General features: G+C 38.7%; 1 protein-coding gene across 1 annotated transcript in view; it reads left to right on the top strand.

The window, feature by feature from the left end:
* ANO6 (anoctamin 6) overlaps window positions 1-17,724 on the top strand; it is a 52,370-nt gene that overhangs the window by 13,620 nt on the left and 21,026 nt on the right. Inside the window, exons 4-10 of the mRNA XM_085310667.1 lie at window positions 8,722-8,787; window positions 10,459-10,737; window positions 11,103-11,216; window positions 13,115-13,230; window positions 13,666-13,800; window positions 15,124-15,229; window positions 16,471-16,531. Of these exons, the coding sequence (XP_085166793.1) occupies window positions 8,722-8,787; window positions 10,459-10,737; window positions 11,103-11,216; window positions 13,115-13,230; window positions 13,666-13,800; window positions 15,124-15,229; window positions 16,471-16,531 (877 nt within the window). The remainder of the gene's footprint in view (window positions 1-8,721; window positions 8,788-10,458; window positions 10,738-11,102; window positions 11,217-13,114; window positions 13,231-13,665; window positions 13,801-15,123; window positions 15,230-16,470; window positions 16,532-17,724) is intronic.

Raw genomic sequence — 17,724 nt, 5'->3', positions numbered from 1 at the left:
GTGTGATCCTATGAGCCTGAGGTGCAGCAGACATATCCAAGGTGATGGTTAGTCTTTTTATGACTGAGTCTTTCYGTATGAGTTTTTTTTTGTCTATATGTGTTATCTTTCTGTAAAACCGAAGACTGTTTTCAGTTGCCTAGCAATTCTGCCATTACCAGTCTTTGAGATCCTAAGGGATAACATAGTTATATCAGAAGAAAGCTAGTTACAGAGACTAATAGCAGTTTTCAGAGCCAGGATTTCCATGAACAAGGAGAATCTGAAGCCTTAGGAGTCCTGTGGAAGGTACGGGCAAGAATTTTGACTTATAATGCTGAAAAAGCAGTAGAAAGCATAGAAACTAGGATAAAGAAGTTGCAGAGTTATGGAGAATCTTCCAGGACAAGAACAGTGAATACAAGAGTGATGACACTGAACTGGAGAASTAATGAAAAAATCCAAAGTTGTTCATGAAACAGACAAAATATTGCAGAAATGGAAGGGAAGGTGCTAGAGGACACTGAAAGATGAAGGAAGGAAGAAGAGAGCAATGAAGAAAGGATTTTACTCAATGAGTCTTTTGTGCAGTGACATGAGCTGAAGTAAGTCATCTGGTCTACAGTTCAGAAATACTGACTTTCTCTTCCTAATACTTCACACAGAGATGTCATCAATTTAGAAATGCATTTTCTTTATCTGTTAGTCAAGAAACAACCCTCTAAAGACTTGAATATAAACAGTCTTCTACCTTTCTAGGATGGGATAGGTGCAGGTCAGCTCTAAGCACACAGGTACTTTAGTAACCTTAAAAACAGAGAGCGTTAGTCTCACTGAGATCAATAGTGGTTGCAGCTAAAAGAAACCATGTGTGCTGCATATCTTCATACCCTAAGTAAATGCTGCACAGACATTGACAGCATTGCTAACATCTTTCTTCCTGAACTTCCTTCAAAGCAAGATGCAGGATTCTCCCTTGGGACCTGCCTAACACTTGCAGTAGAAGTGAAGGGAGAAAGACTGAGARGAAACAAAATATAAATGCAAATGGAATATTTGAAGAGAAGAAACAAAACACATATACTGTATGTCTGAAGTAGAAAGGAATATCACGTTTATGGTGCAGTTTTTCAGCCTGGAAAATACTAATAGAAGGTATACTGTATATATAGAAGAATACAAATAGAAGGTACAGTGATAGAATTAATGTTTTGGCCTATCAAAATTCTCAGAAAGGTGTGGAGGTGCTGCTGCCCAAGATTCATAAAGAATACTAGTACTGGCATAATATCTTATTGGTGCCTTGTATTTACTGACATTATTGTTTATTTGGTTTTATTTTCTTTTGGTACAAATGGACTTCTACTCTTGTGATGACATACAAGGTACCAGTGTGAGGAATACTGTCATTTACAATCAGCTTTAAGTACCGAACAGTTCATTGTCTGTCCCTGATCAATGATGAACTGAAAATGCTAAATTTCATAAACAGTATCTTGTGTAATTCAAGCTGAAGGCTGAAAATGTGCCTTGCTCATACTATTCTTTCTTTGACTCTCATGACCAGTTTTATAGAGCTGTTATCCAAAGGTTTATTGTTCACAGAACTTTCAAACTCCATCTTATTAAAAGGTAACAGATCCAGTGAAATCTGTTCTCTTAGGGTGAAATCTTCACCTCACTGAGGTCAACAGCAATGTTTCCACTGATTTCAAATTGGCCAAGAGCAATTTCACAGCTCTGTGAGATGTAGGGACCCTGAAATGTAGTCACTGGAGCAAATTCCATCTGACTTACACTCTACTCCACCTGATTGCATGGCATGTAGGTTAGGGCAGAATTTAAATTGTTAGTAGGCATCAGAAGTAAAAACTTCGGGGTGCTTCACTTGGCAGTCCTTTTGTATGATATAATGAGAATGGAGGAGCCCCCAGATTAATGGGAATGATTTGCAAATCAGACCTCAAGGTAGGTATCCAATTTATTGGATTCAGAAAAATGGGGCACAGAACCATATATTCTCCTGCAATAAGAGAACTATCCAGGCCTAGAGTATTGTTGTATTTAATTTGAATGACTTTCTGTCCTTGTTCAGTAGAATTGTATGAATGTAACTGAGAAACTGGCCCAATGTTAGCTTGTATTAATTAGTAGCATTCTTGAGAAAATGGCTCAGAGGAAAGAATGAAATAAAATATCTAGAAATATGTGGTTGATTCAGAAAAAGGAACAAAAATCTAGGTTTCTGAAGCGCTTGGAAGTTTTCATTGCTGTTTTGCTACCCTCATTTTCATGTACTTTCTAAATCTGCTTTAAAGAAGCCAAAGCCAAAGGACTGAAATCACATCCTCATGCAAGTGTCTTACGTAATTTACAGACTCAAAATTTAGCAGATAAGGTTCATGTACAAAACTCAAGTAGAACTTCAAAACTTTTAAAGTTGTTACACAATCAATTTTGCAAGCACTAACAAAAAACAAAACTCTGTCAGAAGCAGATTCCAGAAATTGTCATGTGCAGCACTTGCAAACAAATTCCAAAACAGGGGTGCAGCTGTTGTCTGAAATTCAAGTTCTTGCCCAAAGCATGCTTTTAAACCTCATAACTTACGTAACCCATTTATCAGGATAGATTACTGTCAGGATAGAAATTAAATATCACCAGTCTTTCATAAAATGCTCCAAAATGCCAGTTTTATCTGTTGGAATTCTCAAGTGCCTCATTCTTGAAAGCTAAAGGGTCACCAGAAAAAACAGAAAGATAAATTCAACACAAATCAATGCAGAATGTCATTCTAGTCCATCTGCCTCTGCACATCAGAAATAAACTGAAAGATTGTCAATTATTTAAGTAGGAGTTCGAGCAGAACCTTCATTGCTAGCCATTAAGTAAAGTACTTTGCAGAAATACAGTTTTAAAAATTAAAAAACTAGAGTTCTCAGAAAATTCTACATACTCATTAATTTTTTAAAGTACCATTTTACAGAGAACCTTAGCAAGGCCAGAGAAGTTACCTTCACAAGCAAACAACGAGCAGTTCTTACTACTAGACTTGTTTAATTTAGATAGCCAACAAACGAAAAGCTTCAACAACTTTTAACAAACTGGCTGTACTTCTTCCATTGTTTAGAATGTGTCACACTTGTGGAGAAAGAACAATATTTGTGTTTATAGAAAAAATGATATCTCAGTGCCATTTTATGCTGTAATTTGACACAATAAAGGATGACAGGCTCTATATACTAGTGGTGTGCCCAGCTGACCTACCCAGGAAGTTTGATAACAAAGGTGAACAAGACCTTTGAAACTGGGAGGAGGGTGACCACACCTGCTCTGAGCTCTGCAGGACAGGTTAGTTTTGAAGCAGGAAAACACTARAATAAAATCTCTGTTCCTGAGGTAACCCCAAACCGTGCTCCATGTTTGCCAACAGATGGAAGGAAGGAAGGATGGAAGGACAGATGGAAGGACAGAGTTATCTAAATTTAGGGCATGCATTCATGTGGCCCAAAATGGGTCTTTCCAAACACAGTGATTAAAAGCCACTATTGAGAGTAGAGTTAGACTGCAGTATTGCCAATTTTGTGTGGTCATGAATCAGGTTTCAAAAAAACACTATGGTGGTGTAAAATCAGAAGGTATCTCAAAATATATATATTTGGAGGTCTTTGCACTTACTCTTTTATTTCAGAGTCTTCCTAGCATATTTTGCTTCGCATTTTTATGATATCTCCAAACATAAAGGAAAGAAGTTTACATTAAAAACATAACAATAGCAGCAGAGCCTCTCAGTCGATCAACTTCTTGATGCAGACAGCTTGGGCTTCCGGAGGAGCCTCCAGTGCCACCAAAGAAACTCAGAGTTGACAACCAGTATTGATAGTGGTCCTCTCTACTTCTTTTAACTGATTGCTGTGGGGGTTTCTTTGAGTCCAGTGTTCTCTCTCTGACCATCTGTGATTTATCTGTTGATTCTCAGATCAACCAATCAGGCAGGGCTATTCAAACACTCTTCTCCTTGTTCRGATTGTTCCCCCTGAAGCCACACTGAAATTTTTGTGGGGAACTTTTCTCTTTGCCCAAAGAAACCAAGTGAAGATATGAGTTAACGTTCTTCTATCACTGTAATCAAAGCAAGTTCTCYCTGCCATTTACAAAACATGGAGAAAAACCTCATAGTGATCTGTTTCCTATTTCCAGGCTCACAATCTTGTTAGCCTGTTCAGCCTGGCAAGAGAATGATCAGATATTGAAAGCATTAAGGGGGAGAAGCAGCTCCCAAGARTTAGCCCTTTTACATGCCTTTAATATTTCATATTTATCTATACTCTACTTTCACTTTCTTAAGACTGTATGTGATTATGTATCTCATAGTATATTATTTTATTGGCTAGCCATTCAGTCATCAAAATCTATGTCAGCTTTACATCCAAACTTTACCGTGTTTACCTTACTACTACAACTTAGCTTTGCAGGTAGCCTAGCAAAATGCCGGACACTGAAATAAGCTTGGAACAATTTCCATATTCAGACCTAATAAGCTATCATATTATTATGCTGTATTCCCTAGTCAACACAAAACCACTATAGATTCCTCTGGGTAAAAGTCTAGCTGCTCCAAGATCGTCTTACACATAATTCAATCATTTATATAAAATAGGAAAACCTCTAATTAGCAAAAGTTCCCATGGGCTTTGTTTCTCACTGCTTGCATTAATGCATTATTGGAAACTTTATATTGTCAACACTCCTATAAAATTTTGAGGGCAAAGTTAATTTGGTGAGCTCCTTGGCATAATGAATTATTGAAGCAATCTGAATGGTAATATATTTTTTTAAAGAAATTAAGCATACATATAACTCAGAATCACCCTCTATCTATCTTTGCGGTATTTAGGAAGAAATAAAATGGTTATTTGGCCCTATGCCTTTTTTATTTCCTGAAACACAGCAGGACTCCAGATCATGAGTCAGTATTGTTCATCTTTCAAAGAACAACATGAACACGAAAGGTGCAAAAAGGTAGGGTTAAATTAATAATTTTCAGCATGGCAAAAGAGGTAATAGTGGAGAGAAAAAAAAAACCACCTGTGTTGTTTAGTGCCTTTATTAATGATGTGGTAAGGGGAGTGAGTTACGATGTTATAAAAATTGCAGAGGAAATAGTTATGTAGGTTACCCAAGAGCCAAGATGACTCTAAAGCTTTAGCTTTGAGAGGGAATGAAGAGCACAATTAGCTATGAAATGCTGACAAATGCAAGGAAATACATTGTTGCAAGGAAGAATCTCATTCATTCTAAGTTAGCATTCTCAGGATAAGGAAGACACTGTAATAAAAAGGTAGGAAATGCAAAACAGATAAAAGAAATACCTTTTAACAAAATATGAGATTAGTCCATTTAGACCATTACTATATACAGATGCAACTGTTGAGAACAGTATAAAAGGGATGGAATCTTCATATGATTATTCAGTATCATAATTAATTCCAACAGAGTTTTAGAATATATTTTTTCCTGCTTCAGGGGCTTCTATCAACATTAAAGATCTGGATGAAACTTATGTGGAGACAAAATTCTAAACATTTTTGATCCTTTTGCTGAAGTCTCTGATATTTGTGCCCCCCTAGAGACAGGCTAGTCAGTGGGTGGACCTTGGTCTGATTCTGCAGGCCGGTTTTTGTGTCTGTATCAAAGTTTCTAAGACTTTACCTAAAGAGTCATTAGTCGAATTTCTACCAAAGATATTGAGTTTGGGGAAGACTTTTCTTTGGTTGAGGAGGATAGGATTAGAGACCTTCTGGGCAGGCTAGACATCCACAAATCTCTGGGCCTGGATGGGATGCACCCACGGGTACTGAGGGAGCTGGCGGATGTTGTTGCCAGGCCACCCTCCATCATCTTTGAAAGGTCCTGCAGAACTGGAAAGGTGCCTGAGGACTGGAAGAAAGCCAATGTCACTCCAGTCTTCAGGAAGGGCAAGAAGGAGGACCCAGGCAATTATAGACCGGTCAGCCTCACCTCCATCCCTGGAAAGGTGATGGAACAGCTCATCCTGGATGTCATCCCCAGGCATATGGAGGAAAAGAAGGTGATCAAGGGTAACCAGCCTGGATTCACCAAGGGGAAATCCTGCTTAACCAGTCTGATAGCCTTCTGTGATGGAATGACTGGCTGGGTAGATGAGGGAAGAGCAGTGGACATTGTGTACCTTGACTTCAGCAAGGCTTTTGACACTGTCTCCCATAACATCCTCCTAGAAAAGCTCAGGAAGTGTGGGTTAGATGAGTGGACAGTGAGGTGGATTGAGAACTGGCTGAAAGGCAGAGCTCAGAGGGTTGTTGTCAGTGGTGCAGAGTCTAGTTGGAGGCCTGTGGCTAGTGGCGTCCCCCAGGGCTCAGTACTGGGTCCCATCCTGTTCAACTTCTTCATCAATGACCTCAATGAGGGGACAGAGTGCCTCCTCAGCAAGTTTGCAGATGATACCAAGCTGGGAGGAGTGGCTGAGACACCTGAGGGCTGTGCTGCCATTCAGAGAGACCTGGACAGGCTGGAGAGCTGGGCGGAGAGGAACCTCATGAGGTTCAACAAGGGCAGGTGCAGAGTCCTGCACCTAGGGAAAAATAACGCTAGGCACTGGGACAAGCTGGGGGCTGACCTTTTGGAGAGCAGCTCTGCAGAGAAGGACCTGGGAATGCTGGTGGATGACAAGTTGACCATGAACCAGCAATGTGCCCTTGTGCCAAGAAATCCACTGGTATCCTGGGCTGCATTAGGAAGACTGTTGCAGGTTGAGGGAGGTGATTCTGCCCCTCTACTCAGCCCTGGGGAGGCCTCATCTCGAATGCTGTGTCCAGTTCTGGGTTCCCCAGTACCAGAGAGACATGGAGCTACTGGAGAGAGTCCAGTGTAGGGCTACGAGGATGACCAGAGGGCTGGAGCACCTGCCCTATGAGGAACGGCTGCAAGAGCTGGGCCTCTTCAGCCTGGGGAAGAGAAGACGGAGGGGGGATCTTATCAATGTGTAAAAGTACCTGAAGGGAGGGTGTCAAGGGGACAGGGACAAACTCTTTTCAGTTGTGACAGGACAAGAGGCAATGGGCAGAAATCGAACCACAGGAAGTTCCACCTGACCGTGAAGGGGAATTTCTTCGCTGTTAGAGTGATGGAGCACTGGCACAGGTTGCCCAGAGAGGTTGTGGAGTCTCCTCCTCTGGAGATACTCAAGGCCCACCTGGATGCAACCCTGTCTAACATGCTGTAGGTGACGCTGCTGAGCAGGGAGGTTGGACTAGATGACCTCCAGAGATTCCTCCCAATCCTTACTTATTGATTACCTTACTGATTCTRTGATTTTATGGTCCTTCACAGTAACAACAGGACTGGATCTTAAGCACAGAGGTTTTTCTGACTGCAGACAACCAGGCTACAGAAACCACTGGCACACTCTTATTTGAAAAAATCAAAGTTCCTTTAGTGGTCCGCTCAGAATCCTTTAGGTAGAGGAAAATATAAACTAGAAAAATTTTCCAGTGGCTGAGAACAGTCTGACAATAAGGAAATAGTGATAACCAAGTCTCTGTGAGAACAGTGCTCAATMGAACCTAGCTGGGTTTAATGATAAAGCAGTGAGTCCCCCTGAGTTGCTATTTGCTCCTGGCAAACTACTCACAGAAGCCTCTCCTCTGCCTYGGCTGCCTACAGGTGCCCCCTCTTTCCCATATTAATATTCTGATATACAATCTTGTGGCTAGGGAGGGCTGGCCACCCTTGACTTAGATGAACAAATAGCTCAGTGGGTAACTACCTGACTGCAACTAACTTTTAAGTTGGATTACTCCACATCAATTTTCAAAATTTCTTAAAAATGTTCTATACTTGGTATTTTGTAGGAGAGGGGCTCTTTTTGSGGAGGGGAGAGTTGTGTGAGTGGAGATTGTAAAAGAGAAGGAAATTCAGGATCACAAAGACATTTCAGATTTTTTGTGACTGACTAACCACCTAGTGCTGTCTGGCACCATGAAGTGAAATTAGAATGATTTATGAATTACATCTTTCTTGAGGGAAACTTGTTATGCTCTTCTGGGGACACTGARTGCTCCTAGAACAGCATCATTGATCTTAAAAGTGTTACAGCTGTCAGCGTTTTCCTTTGGGGTTGCCCATCCATGTACTAAAATGTAGGGGGATACTGCAGTTTGAATCATTGTGTAGGCTTGTGTGAGTACTCTGAAAGAAGAATACAGTTGCAAGCTGCTGGGAGGAAAGTGGATATTGATTTTCCTGGAAAGTCCTTGAGATGAAGAGTATTTTCTAAAGGGCAAATTAATGGGAAGAGGGAGGCTGCCCTCAGAGGTTCGGTTAGTGGCTAAAGGAGAAGAAGATCTCAAGTTTCAAGTATAATTGTCACAAAGCCAAAATTTGGAGCTCGCCTTTACCTCTGTAATGTGCCATAAACTGAACTAGCTGTGAGTCTCCCCCATCTTGTAATTGTAATCCAAGAGAGTGAAGTCTCTTCTGCAGTGGCATTTGAGGACATTACTGCTTATTGGACAGAAACAAAAATTGATCTAGATTATTAGTTAGGAATGTATGCATTGCCACAGCAGCTGCCAAGTGGGCTTTACAGATAATGACTTAATGATTTTTAATTTTGGGAAGCAATTCTGTTCTTCTGTGCATACATGTTTGTGAAATGCATGTTGGAAAAGACATTTTATAATTTTCAATCCCTTTTAACAGAGGAAGAGACAAGTTTATGAATCCAATCTGATAAACAATGGCTTGCAGCTTGAAGCCACAAGATCAGTGAGTACCGTTCTCTTTGTGTGGGTGGCTGTGTCTGAGAGTAGCTGGCTCAAACGAATAAGGAAACGGGATGTATGAATTTACTGTAACTTTTTTCTCCTCTCAGTATAGAGTAACAGGAAAGGCTCACCCTTTTTCTGTCAATAAATGTCTCCGTGGTCTCATGTGAGATCYTTTAAACTTTGTGCCTCTTTCTTCCTTTACAAAATGAAACATGTGGAGTGTGAAGATTRTATAGTTCATGTTTACTCAGCACTTGGAAGATAAAAAATTACTAGCTACATTCTAAGGACAGTTTTTCCCCTTACATCTTGCTATATAGGAAGTGTAAATAAGCCAGTGGGTGTTGAGGGTRCAATTTCCCTACCAAAAAAGCACTACAAGGCCCCTGTAAGTGACCCAGCTCCTCATGAGGCCTGGCACAGTCCAAGTAGTTGTAACCATCATGCTTGATATATTTGGGGCTACAATGTAGGCTGCAGGCAGTTCAAGAGAGCTTTTATAGTGTACAATCGCTGCTGGAATTGCCAACTGTTGCCCTGAGGGTTACTCAGCCCCCACAGTAGTTCAGAATTCAGATAGAACAAAAATGGCATAAAGCGACTTTTCCTTCCTTTCCTGCAAGACTGCAGCTTTAGGGCTGAGTCTCCTGGGAGATGTACAAGAAAATCTGTTCTAGTGTGTATTTGTTATTATTTGACAAGTTAATGGGCTCTGGAACAGGAGTCATTTTGMCCCTTTCTCCCAGATTGGACTTGAAATCCATGACCTCATGGTACTTATTAGATTTCTGTAGTGAGAGCTGTTGTTGTACATCCAAGGATGCGGTCTGGCTCTTCAGATTCATAACAAAGCTGAAAGGCTAACATGGATCTGTTGCTATGCTTGTATTTTGCATTTTTCAGTAATTCTGCAACAGTTATGACTGTAAAGCTTTGGAAACTGGAAATTTCTTCAGTCTAGATCAGAGATAATCTGACAGACATTCCTGAGCCAATGAACTGCATAATGTAATTTCTTGTGACTGAGACTCAAAGATTCAGGGAGTCAATGGGAGCAGGAGATCTACAAGTGCTGTGCAGACCGGAGCCAGTAGCGACTCCCAGAGTTCCCACTGCAGGCTGCTGCTAGGTTGGGCACACAGCTGGGAACAAATGTGCCCAGTGCAGTCTTTCTCAGAAGTCTTCGCTTCCCTTTCCCCRTTCTCCATGCAAAATTCCAGAATCACCCACTGCAGCAAAGCCTTTTTCCATCAATAACATAACCCTGGAGTTGCAGTTGAACTGCTGGGGAGAGTCACTTACAGCTCCAAAGCCAAAGCTTGGCCAGCCAGTCCAGGTGTATAAACACTCCTAATTAATCCATAAAGGGTAAGCTTTGTTAAACTTAAATTGCTTTGTAAAGTAGTTTGYAGAGATGTTAGCATTAAAGGAACATTTAGCAGTCTTTTTTTTTTTCATGCTGTTCTCTCCTGAATATTTTCACCTTATGTCAGTGTCTTTACAGAAACTAATGATATACTCGCTAAGATGGACAAAGAATGCAGCCTTTAATGGGTCACCTGTGAGCTTTAAAGAGGCAGAAAAATCTGAGTAGTTTTAAAGGTGGTATGAAAAATTCCTTACTTTCATTTTCTTATACACATATATTTTTAATATTCTTTCATTTTAGATTTTGGATGAAAAACTTATTTTTGTAAAAGTGCATGCACCTTGGGAAGTGCTGTGCACGTACGCTGAGGTTATGCACATCAAATTGCCTCTGCAGCCTGATGACCTAAAAACCCGAGATTCAGCTTTCAACTGGTTTAGTAGACTGTTCAGAGTAGATGAAAATATCATCAAACCTGAGCAAGAGTTTTTCACTGCACCTTTTGAAAAGGAACATTTGTCCAACTTTTWTATTCAAGACAAAGACACATTTTTCAATCCTGCAACTAGAAGTCGAATTGTAAGTACATAGGGTATTTCTAACCTTTAATCTTGAAAATAAAAGATTATTATAATTAGATCAGTGCAATTACSTTTTTGAAAGCATCCTGAAGTACTAGAAATATGTGGGAGGCAATAGTTCTGTGTCATTTATGGAACAAGCTGGACAATCTAGAAGGAAGGCATTCCATAACTTTTTCATTTCATTCCACCTGAATATGAGCTAAGATTTAAAAGAAAGATTTGAATGGTTCATATGCCTTCTACAATTAATTTTGTCTACGCTGTTAGCCCTTTTCTAACTCAATTATATATTGAAGYGGATATCATTTTGTATAATTACTTRCAGGTTGCAAGAGACACCAAGCATTTTGTATGTTTCAGGTTCATTTTATCCTGTCCCGTGTGGAATATGCAACAAAAAACAATGTAAAAAAGTTTGGCATTAACAAATTACTGGATGCTGGAATCTACAAAGCGGCATTTCCCCTTCATGATGTAAGTCCAGTGCTTGTAATAGTTATATAGTTAGAAATAGACATATGGAGCTTGAGAGAATATTTGTTTTTTRTTTTATAGCAGAAGATACGAGCACCTTTGATATTGCCCTACTTTTTAACTGATTCTTATAGCCACGTAATAGAATGGTACATAGTTCGGCTAAAGAGATTTTTTCCCAAAACACATTCATTTTTTCAAGAAAATGTGTAGATCTTTSTCTAAAAAAAGATGTTCCATAACCGAAAAACAAAGTATTTCATTTAGGAGACGTTAATCTTCTATTCTCTGGAAGATGTAGTTCAGTAAAGCGCCTGATCAATAGAGGAAACAGGGTACCTGAGCGATAGTTCCCATGACACACTATGTCATAATTTCTAAATCAGAGTTTTAACATAGTTCCTTTTATTAGTATTCAAATTTTCAGTATTAAAATTCCTATCAAATGTGAGAGATTTAGAATACAAATCTCATTTTAGACTATGTTACAGTCTTACAGAATGAGGTACATTTTCACAGTTTCCAAACATTGGCACCCATCTGCAGTAAAACTCACTCTTTTGCAGGAAGGCTCTGTGGGACCAGTACAGCACTTCAGTAGATGATGTCAGAGTCATGGAGATATWCTTAAGAGATGTGAATTTATCCTTGAAACAAAAAGAAATCCAGCTTTTGTAGCTACATTCCTGAGATAACCTTTCTATTTTTAAGGTATATCATTTAAGGAACCAAACTATATTAAAATCGTTTTCCATATAAAGGCTAGTAATAACACAGAAAAAGCAAATAAGGAAGAAAAAAAACAGATTTCAGAGTATTTGACTAAGGGAAAGCTCAGTGTGAGGGTGCAAATGAGACACATTAAGCACAGACTTAGATCTGATTTTTTATCTTTGCACTCACACATCTCCTCCCCCATCAGAASCACTGTTTTGAATCTAAAGTGTGTTCTGTTGAAAAGAGATTAAGAAAATGGGAGATCAGGAATGGTAACTACTGGAGATACTTGGACTCAACATAAAATATTCAGGGGGCCTCCAAAGACTTCAAGAAAAGATTTAAGTCAAAATTAAGATAAATCATGCTTCTTGTGAGTAACCCAAAACTTTATAGGACAGAATAAATAAAATTCATGAGTATCTGTTACTATGGGTTTTTTTAAAGATTTAAAACCTGCCTTGCTGGCTATTTCTGTCACAGCATGGGGAATATGAGCTCAGTGTGCCTGATAATTAATGATTGTCTTTTCACACAATTAAAAAAAATGTATTGCAGCTTCTCTAAAAACCAAAAGTAGCCAATAGATTTCTACAAATGTCACTTTTCTTGTTGCACCACAGATTGAGAATGGAAAATTCCATCAGATAAAATAGGTTTTCTTGAAATAGGTTTTCAAGTAACCTAGTAAAAAACACATGCATTATCTGCATGTGGATTCTCTTTTAAATTTAAAACAGAGGCTAGAATCCCTGGATTTATCCTCCAGACTTTCCAGTCTTYGTTCCAATACAATATTGTCCTGAAGCAAAGCATTTTTGCGTGTTAGAGCTACTTAAAATCCATTTTAATTTAGTTAGAATGTATCCTTTTCTATTTCTGTTCCTCAGTGTCAAGGCACTTACACRTGCTTAGATTTAAGTTCATGATTAGTGTCTATTATTTTTGGCTTTCGTATGTAAAGATAAATGCTTGCCTCTTCGTTGCCTTTCTGACAACCTTCTGTCTTGAATTCTGACATGCTCGCAGAGCTGCCCTCCTGCTCCTTTCTCGGTCTTGCACTGAGACTGGGCAAAAAGGCTATTCCAGACCCTCATAACATAGGGTTTGGAGAGATGACAATTGATCCATGCTGGTTAGGTTAAAATGTATTTTCTTCCTATACTCTTTCTATTTTGCAGTCTAGTTTCAGGCACCCGTCTACTGATCCTGACTGTCCAAGTGAACGGTATCTTCTCTACAAAGAATGGGCTCACCCTAAAAACGTTTTCAAACTGCAGCCCCTGGATTTTATCAGGTTGGTGTGACTAGGACTAGTCTAATGCAGAAGGACCTAGGAGCTTGCATGACAGATCTAGTTTTGGTGATGTCAAGAAGATGCATCKCAGTTCCAAGGACAGATACCTACACCCGTAGCAGGCCATGCATGGGAGCATACTTTGAGCTTGATTTTATGACAAAGCAGTTCATGAAAAAGCAACCAGTTAAAATTTTACATTGCAAAGAATCATCTTTCTCTCTCCTTTTTTTCCCCTTGTTGTCCTCTTGTATAAGCATAAAAGTGGCAATAGAAATACCTAGAAATTACCAGCTATAACACTTCTGCAATCCTAAAGCTCAAACCAGAGGAATATGACAATGAGAGCTGGCACAAAAAGTTTGAAATGAAGAGCTATTTGAAACAGAAATGTGAATTTACTTGCATTTCAGAAGAAACCTTTCCCTTCCACAGGAAATATTATGGAGAGAAAATTGGAATCTATTTTGCTTGGCTGGGCTTTTACACTAATATGCTGATCGTGGCTGCAGTTGTAGGAGTTGGCTGTTTTCTGTATGGATGCCTGACAAAGGACAACTGCACATGGAGGTATCTAATCAAGCCTGTGTTAATATTGCACATAATTTTGGTCAGTCCCCTACTGTACGGAGTTTGCAAGACATTGCATAATAAAGTCATATGCAAAATGAAAGAGCCTGAGCTCTTTCCATTCTGACAACAGTCATGGATTTGAAGGTAAAGGCATAAAAGAGTAATGTCCAGGAATCATTACAATGATAGGCATTTGAGAGTTTGCTATTTCATCATTGTCTTCATACTTYGTACTAGGTTCACTACACCTGGCATAGAATTACAAAGAAAAGAGTGAAAATCAGTGATCAGTACAAATTGCTGTAACATATCCTTTTCAGTAGTAATCCTTAAGGAATGTATCCAGAGACCCTGATAGAAACTCCAAAATTGCTTTTCCATAGTTTGAGAGAAGTGAACGTGAAGAACAACAGCACAGCGGGCTTCAGCTGCCCAGGATACACTGGGAAGAGAGACTGGCATAGTCATAACGCGGATTCCCTTTTTAGAGCATGACAGATTTCAAAGAAAAAACACCTAGGTCACTGAGCAATGTTCTCTACAGGCTATCACATCTTACAGCCCCCCTCAAGAAGGGTGTTTCTCCTTATTAAACATGATGAAGGGCTCTTCTAGAGCTCCACTCCTGTGTTGACTGGAGCCAAACTGATTCATGACTAATTTATACCTACTTAGTCTTATTTCAGTATTATCATTTAGACAAATAGTTCATCTGTCTACCTGGTGTTTACCTAGCTGATGTAGAGAACAAGCACATCACCGTACAACCTCTACTGTGCTAGATTACATAACCTAGTTRTGCCAAGCCAAGCTGTTTTGCCATCTCTTAGGAGACGGTTTTGCCATTCCCCTAATCACCCTGCCACTCCTYCCTGTCCATTTTGATCCTCTTTAGAAGACCACAGAGAGACGAGGTAGCTGTTTTATGTCTGTTGCTGTTCTATGTTCTGGTAGGCAGTGTTCCTCTCCATTCCCATCAGACCTGCTRTTATAGCTGGTAACAGCATGCAGGTGTGGGTTTCCTATTGAGGAATGTGAGATGATCTAAGATCTTTGAAGAGCTGTTTTATTTTTAGTACAAACAGTTTTAAGAATTACCACCAAGTGTATGGGGTGGAAATTATTTCCCTCAATACCATCCATTTTTGAGATGAGGGCTAAGACTGGAAATAGGGGGTGTGGAGGGAGGGGGGGAAATTCTTGAGAGCAGATCACTACTAAGTTATTTCTCAGTTCCCTGAGATTAGTGCACTAACTTCACATGTGAAAAAGGACTTCAAAGGTTAGCATTGGTGAGTAACTGACTAGTTTTCTTTTTAGCCAAGAAGTATGTGATCCTAACATAGGAGGTAATATCATAATGTGCCCTCAATGTGATAAAGTATGTACCTACTGGAACCTCACCATCACTTGTGAATCGTCCAAGGTAACTACATACACAGCTTATAGACATGTTATTGAACTTCAGTTGCACTTTCTCTAGTACCTACCACACCAAAAACATTGTTGTTTCTCCACTAGTGTCCTGCATGATTAGTAAAATTGTCCAAATAGTTGGGCTTTTTGGTGCAGGGACTGAAATTTGAAAAGTAAGAACAACAATAATAATAATTGCTTCAGTTTAATCTAAAATTAAAAGAAAAAGAGGATTTTTTTTTCAAATAGCCCCCAAATATTTGATACTGGGTGAAACATAAATTTTGTTTGATACAAAATGAAACATTCTGGCTTCATTTTGGGGTATTTCCTTCCTTTTGGAAAAAAAGTTCAATTATTAAAATCTGGATTTAGACTTAAACAATTTTGCTTAGAAATTTTGTTTAAAAAACGTTTTGACACAACTAAATTTTCATGCCTCCCTCCCCAAACAAATTAACTGAATCTGTGCCTTGAATTTCATCTGAGTTGTCAAGAAGGAGATGGMGAGACTGATGTTAGCCATGACAGAAGGCATGCCAGGCTCCTGCTCAGAATTTCTGTCTAGCAGAATCTGTCTTTCTTTCTCCATTAATTTATCTCAGTAGGCTAGTGTTAGCCTTTGGTCATTCCTTTCCATAAACTCAATCACTCCAAAACTGCAATTTTTCAGCTACCGATGAAAAATATTTTGCCTAGCTTTAATGAATCATGTTCCTTCAGCCCACTTAAGATAAAGGGTAGAAAAAACCAAGAATATAGAAAAAATGGTATGATGGAAAGAAAAAGCAAATTGTGATAACAGAGGTATCCATCAAGATATGTTTTTACTAAATAGCTTGATTTGTTGTCGTCTGACTCATGTCAGACACCAGATGTGTTCACTGCCTTTTTGTGGCTGTATTAAAAATACCTAACCAAGGACTGAGCTCCCAGACTAGGAAGCACTAATTTTTCCTTTTCCTATGCAACAGATGGAAAGAAGTTTGATAATATACCATTTTACTATCCTCTTTCTGCTATTTGGCATATACATTTAATGCTATTTTTTACACTTAATTTCTATAATTTGCTGAAGTGTCTTGTACATTGAGTGAAAGTGAGGAAACACTGTCAGTAAAGATTGTTTATTAAACTAGAAGAGAGCTAGAACCCATGATTTTCAATAAGGAWCTTCTGTTCTTGGTCAATGTAGAAGAAAACACTGGGCCATTACATTTTAAGACTTTTTTTCTTTTCATTTTTTTACAGAAACTCTGTATATTTGATAGCTTTGGAACACTGGTGTTTGCAGTATTTATGGGAATATGGGGTAAGTAATTTTCAACAACTGTGGTTTGTCATCTAATTTTGTCCAAGCCTAAAACATCGGCCAAGAAAACATAGAAAATTCACAACTACTTCATTTTCTACTAATCAGCAATTCACCAACAGTTAATTCAGTAGAAGACRTACACATTCACAATAACTCTTTTTAGGATCATAAGAAAGCAACAAAAATTAGAACTTAAAGGACTAGGTGAGAACGTTGCTCCTCAGTGTTTATTTTATTTCATCTGACTTGGAGAAAAGTAGGAGAGAAGCGATTAGAGCTTCCTCATATTCTTCCAGCAGGATCCACATGCTTAAATATCACTTGGCAAAGGAGCTGTTTTGCTCCAAAGAGTCTTGGAGCTGTTTGTGCCTACTAACAGCTGTGTGACTGTGCAAGGCAGTGGAAAAATACAGTCATTTATTATATTTTCCAGTAATTTTTTCCTCCTGTCTTCATTTAGGAAACTGATCTGGTAAAAATGCAGTAATTATAAGCACTAGAGATATCTTGTAGCAGAGAAAATGTGTATGAAACCAGGATGTTTCCTCTGAGTGAAACCACTTAGTACTGGATTCAAGGGATTATGCAAAGTTTAATTTTTGCAGAAAAAGTTTCGTTTGTTCATACTAGGAACTATGATAACTGGCTTTCACTGCACTGTCTTATCCAAAAATCACCAAAAATAAGTTGTATGTTAGGTCTGTATATAGGGTATAGAGAAAATAACTGATACAACATTTTGAATTGTATGTAGGCTAAAAATATTTAAATTGCTTTTGTTTTTTGTAAAACACATGGTATTTTGATCTTCCTGTAATACCTTAGTGTGCTTTAAAGTAACTATAAGGAATTATTAGTTGAAATTTTTCATTTTTAAAAGCTTCTTTCAAAATATGTACTAAAATCAACAAGCCAGCAGGAAACTCTCTAAAAAAAATAGAACAGCTTGTAATGTATACTTATAATGTAATCTTCTTCTGTCATCTGAATAGTTAATTTATTTGTAATTTGCTTTTTAATTAAAAATTGTGTTTCCTGTTTTGAAGAACAGTTCCAAGAGCAGTAATTACAAAGTTAAGCTGCATGATTATAGCGATGGCTGCAAGGTCTATTAGTATTCTCATCATAAGTCCACTATATAAAGAGGTGAATTGTATTACACTAATTCAGTCGAAATTGTACTGAATCCA

The sequence above is a fragment of the Rhea americana genome, unplaced genomic scaffold (genome assembly GCF_003343005.1).
Source record: "Rhea americana isolate MKP2758 unplaced genomic scaffold, rheAme1 scaffold_322, whole genome shotgun sequence".
NCBI classification, from domain to species: Eukaryota; Metazoa; Chordata; class Aves; order Rheiformes; family Rheidae; genus Rhea; species Rhea americana.
The sequence above is the reverse complement of the archived record's forward strand: the minus strand, read 5'-3'. Positions and strand labels throughout refer to the sequence as shown.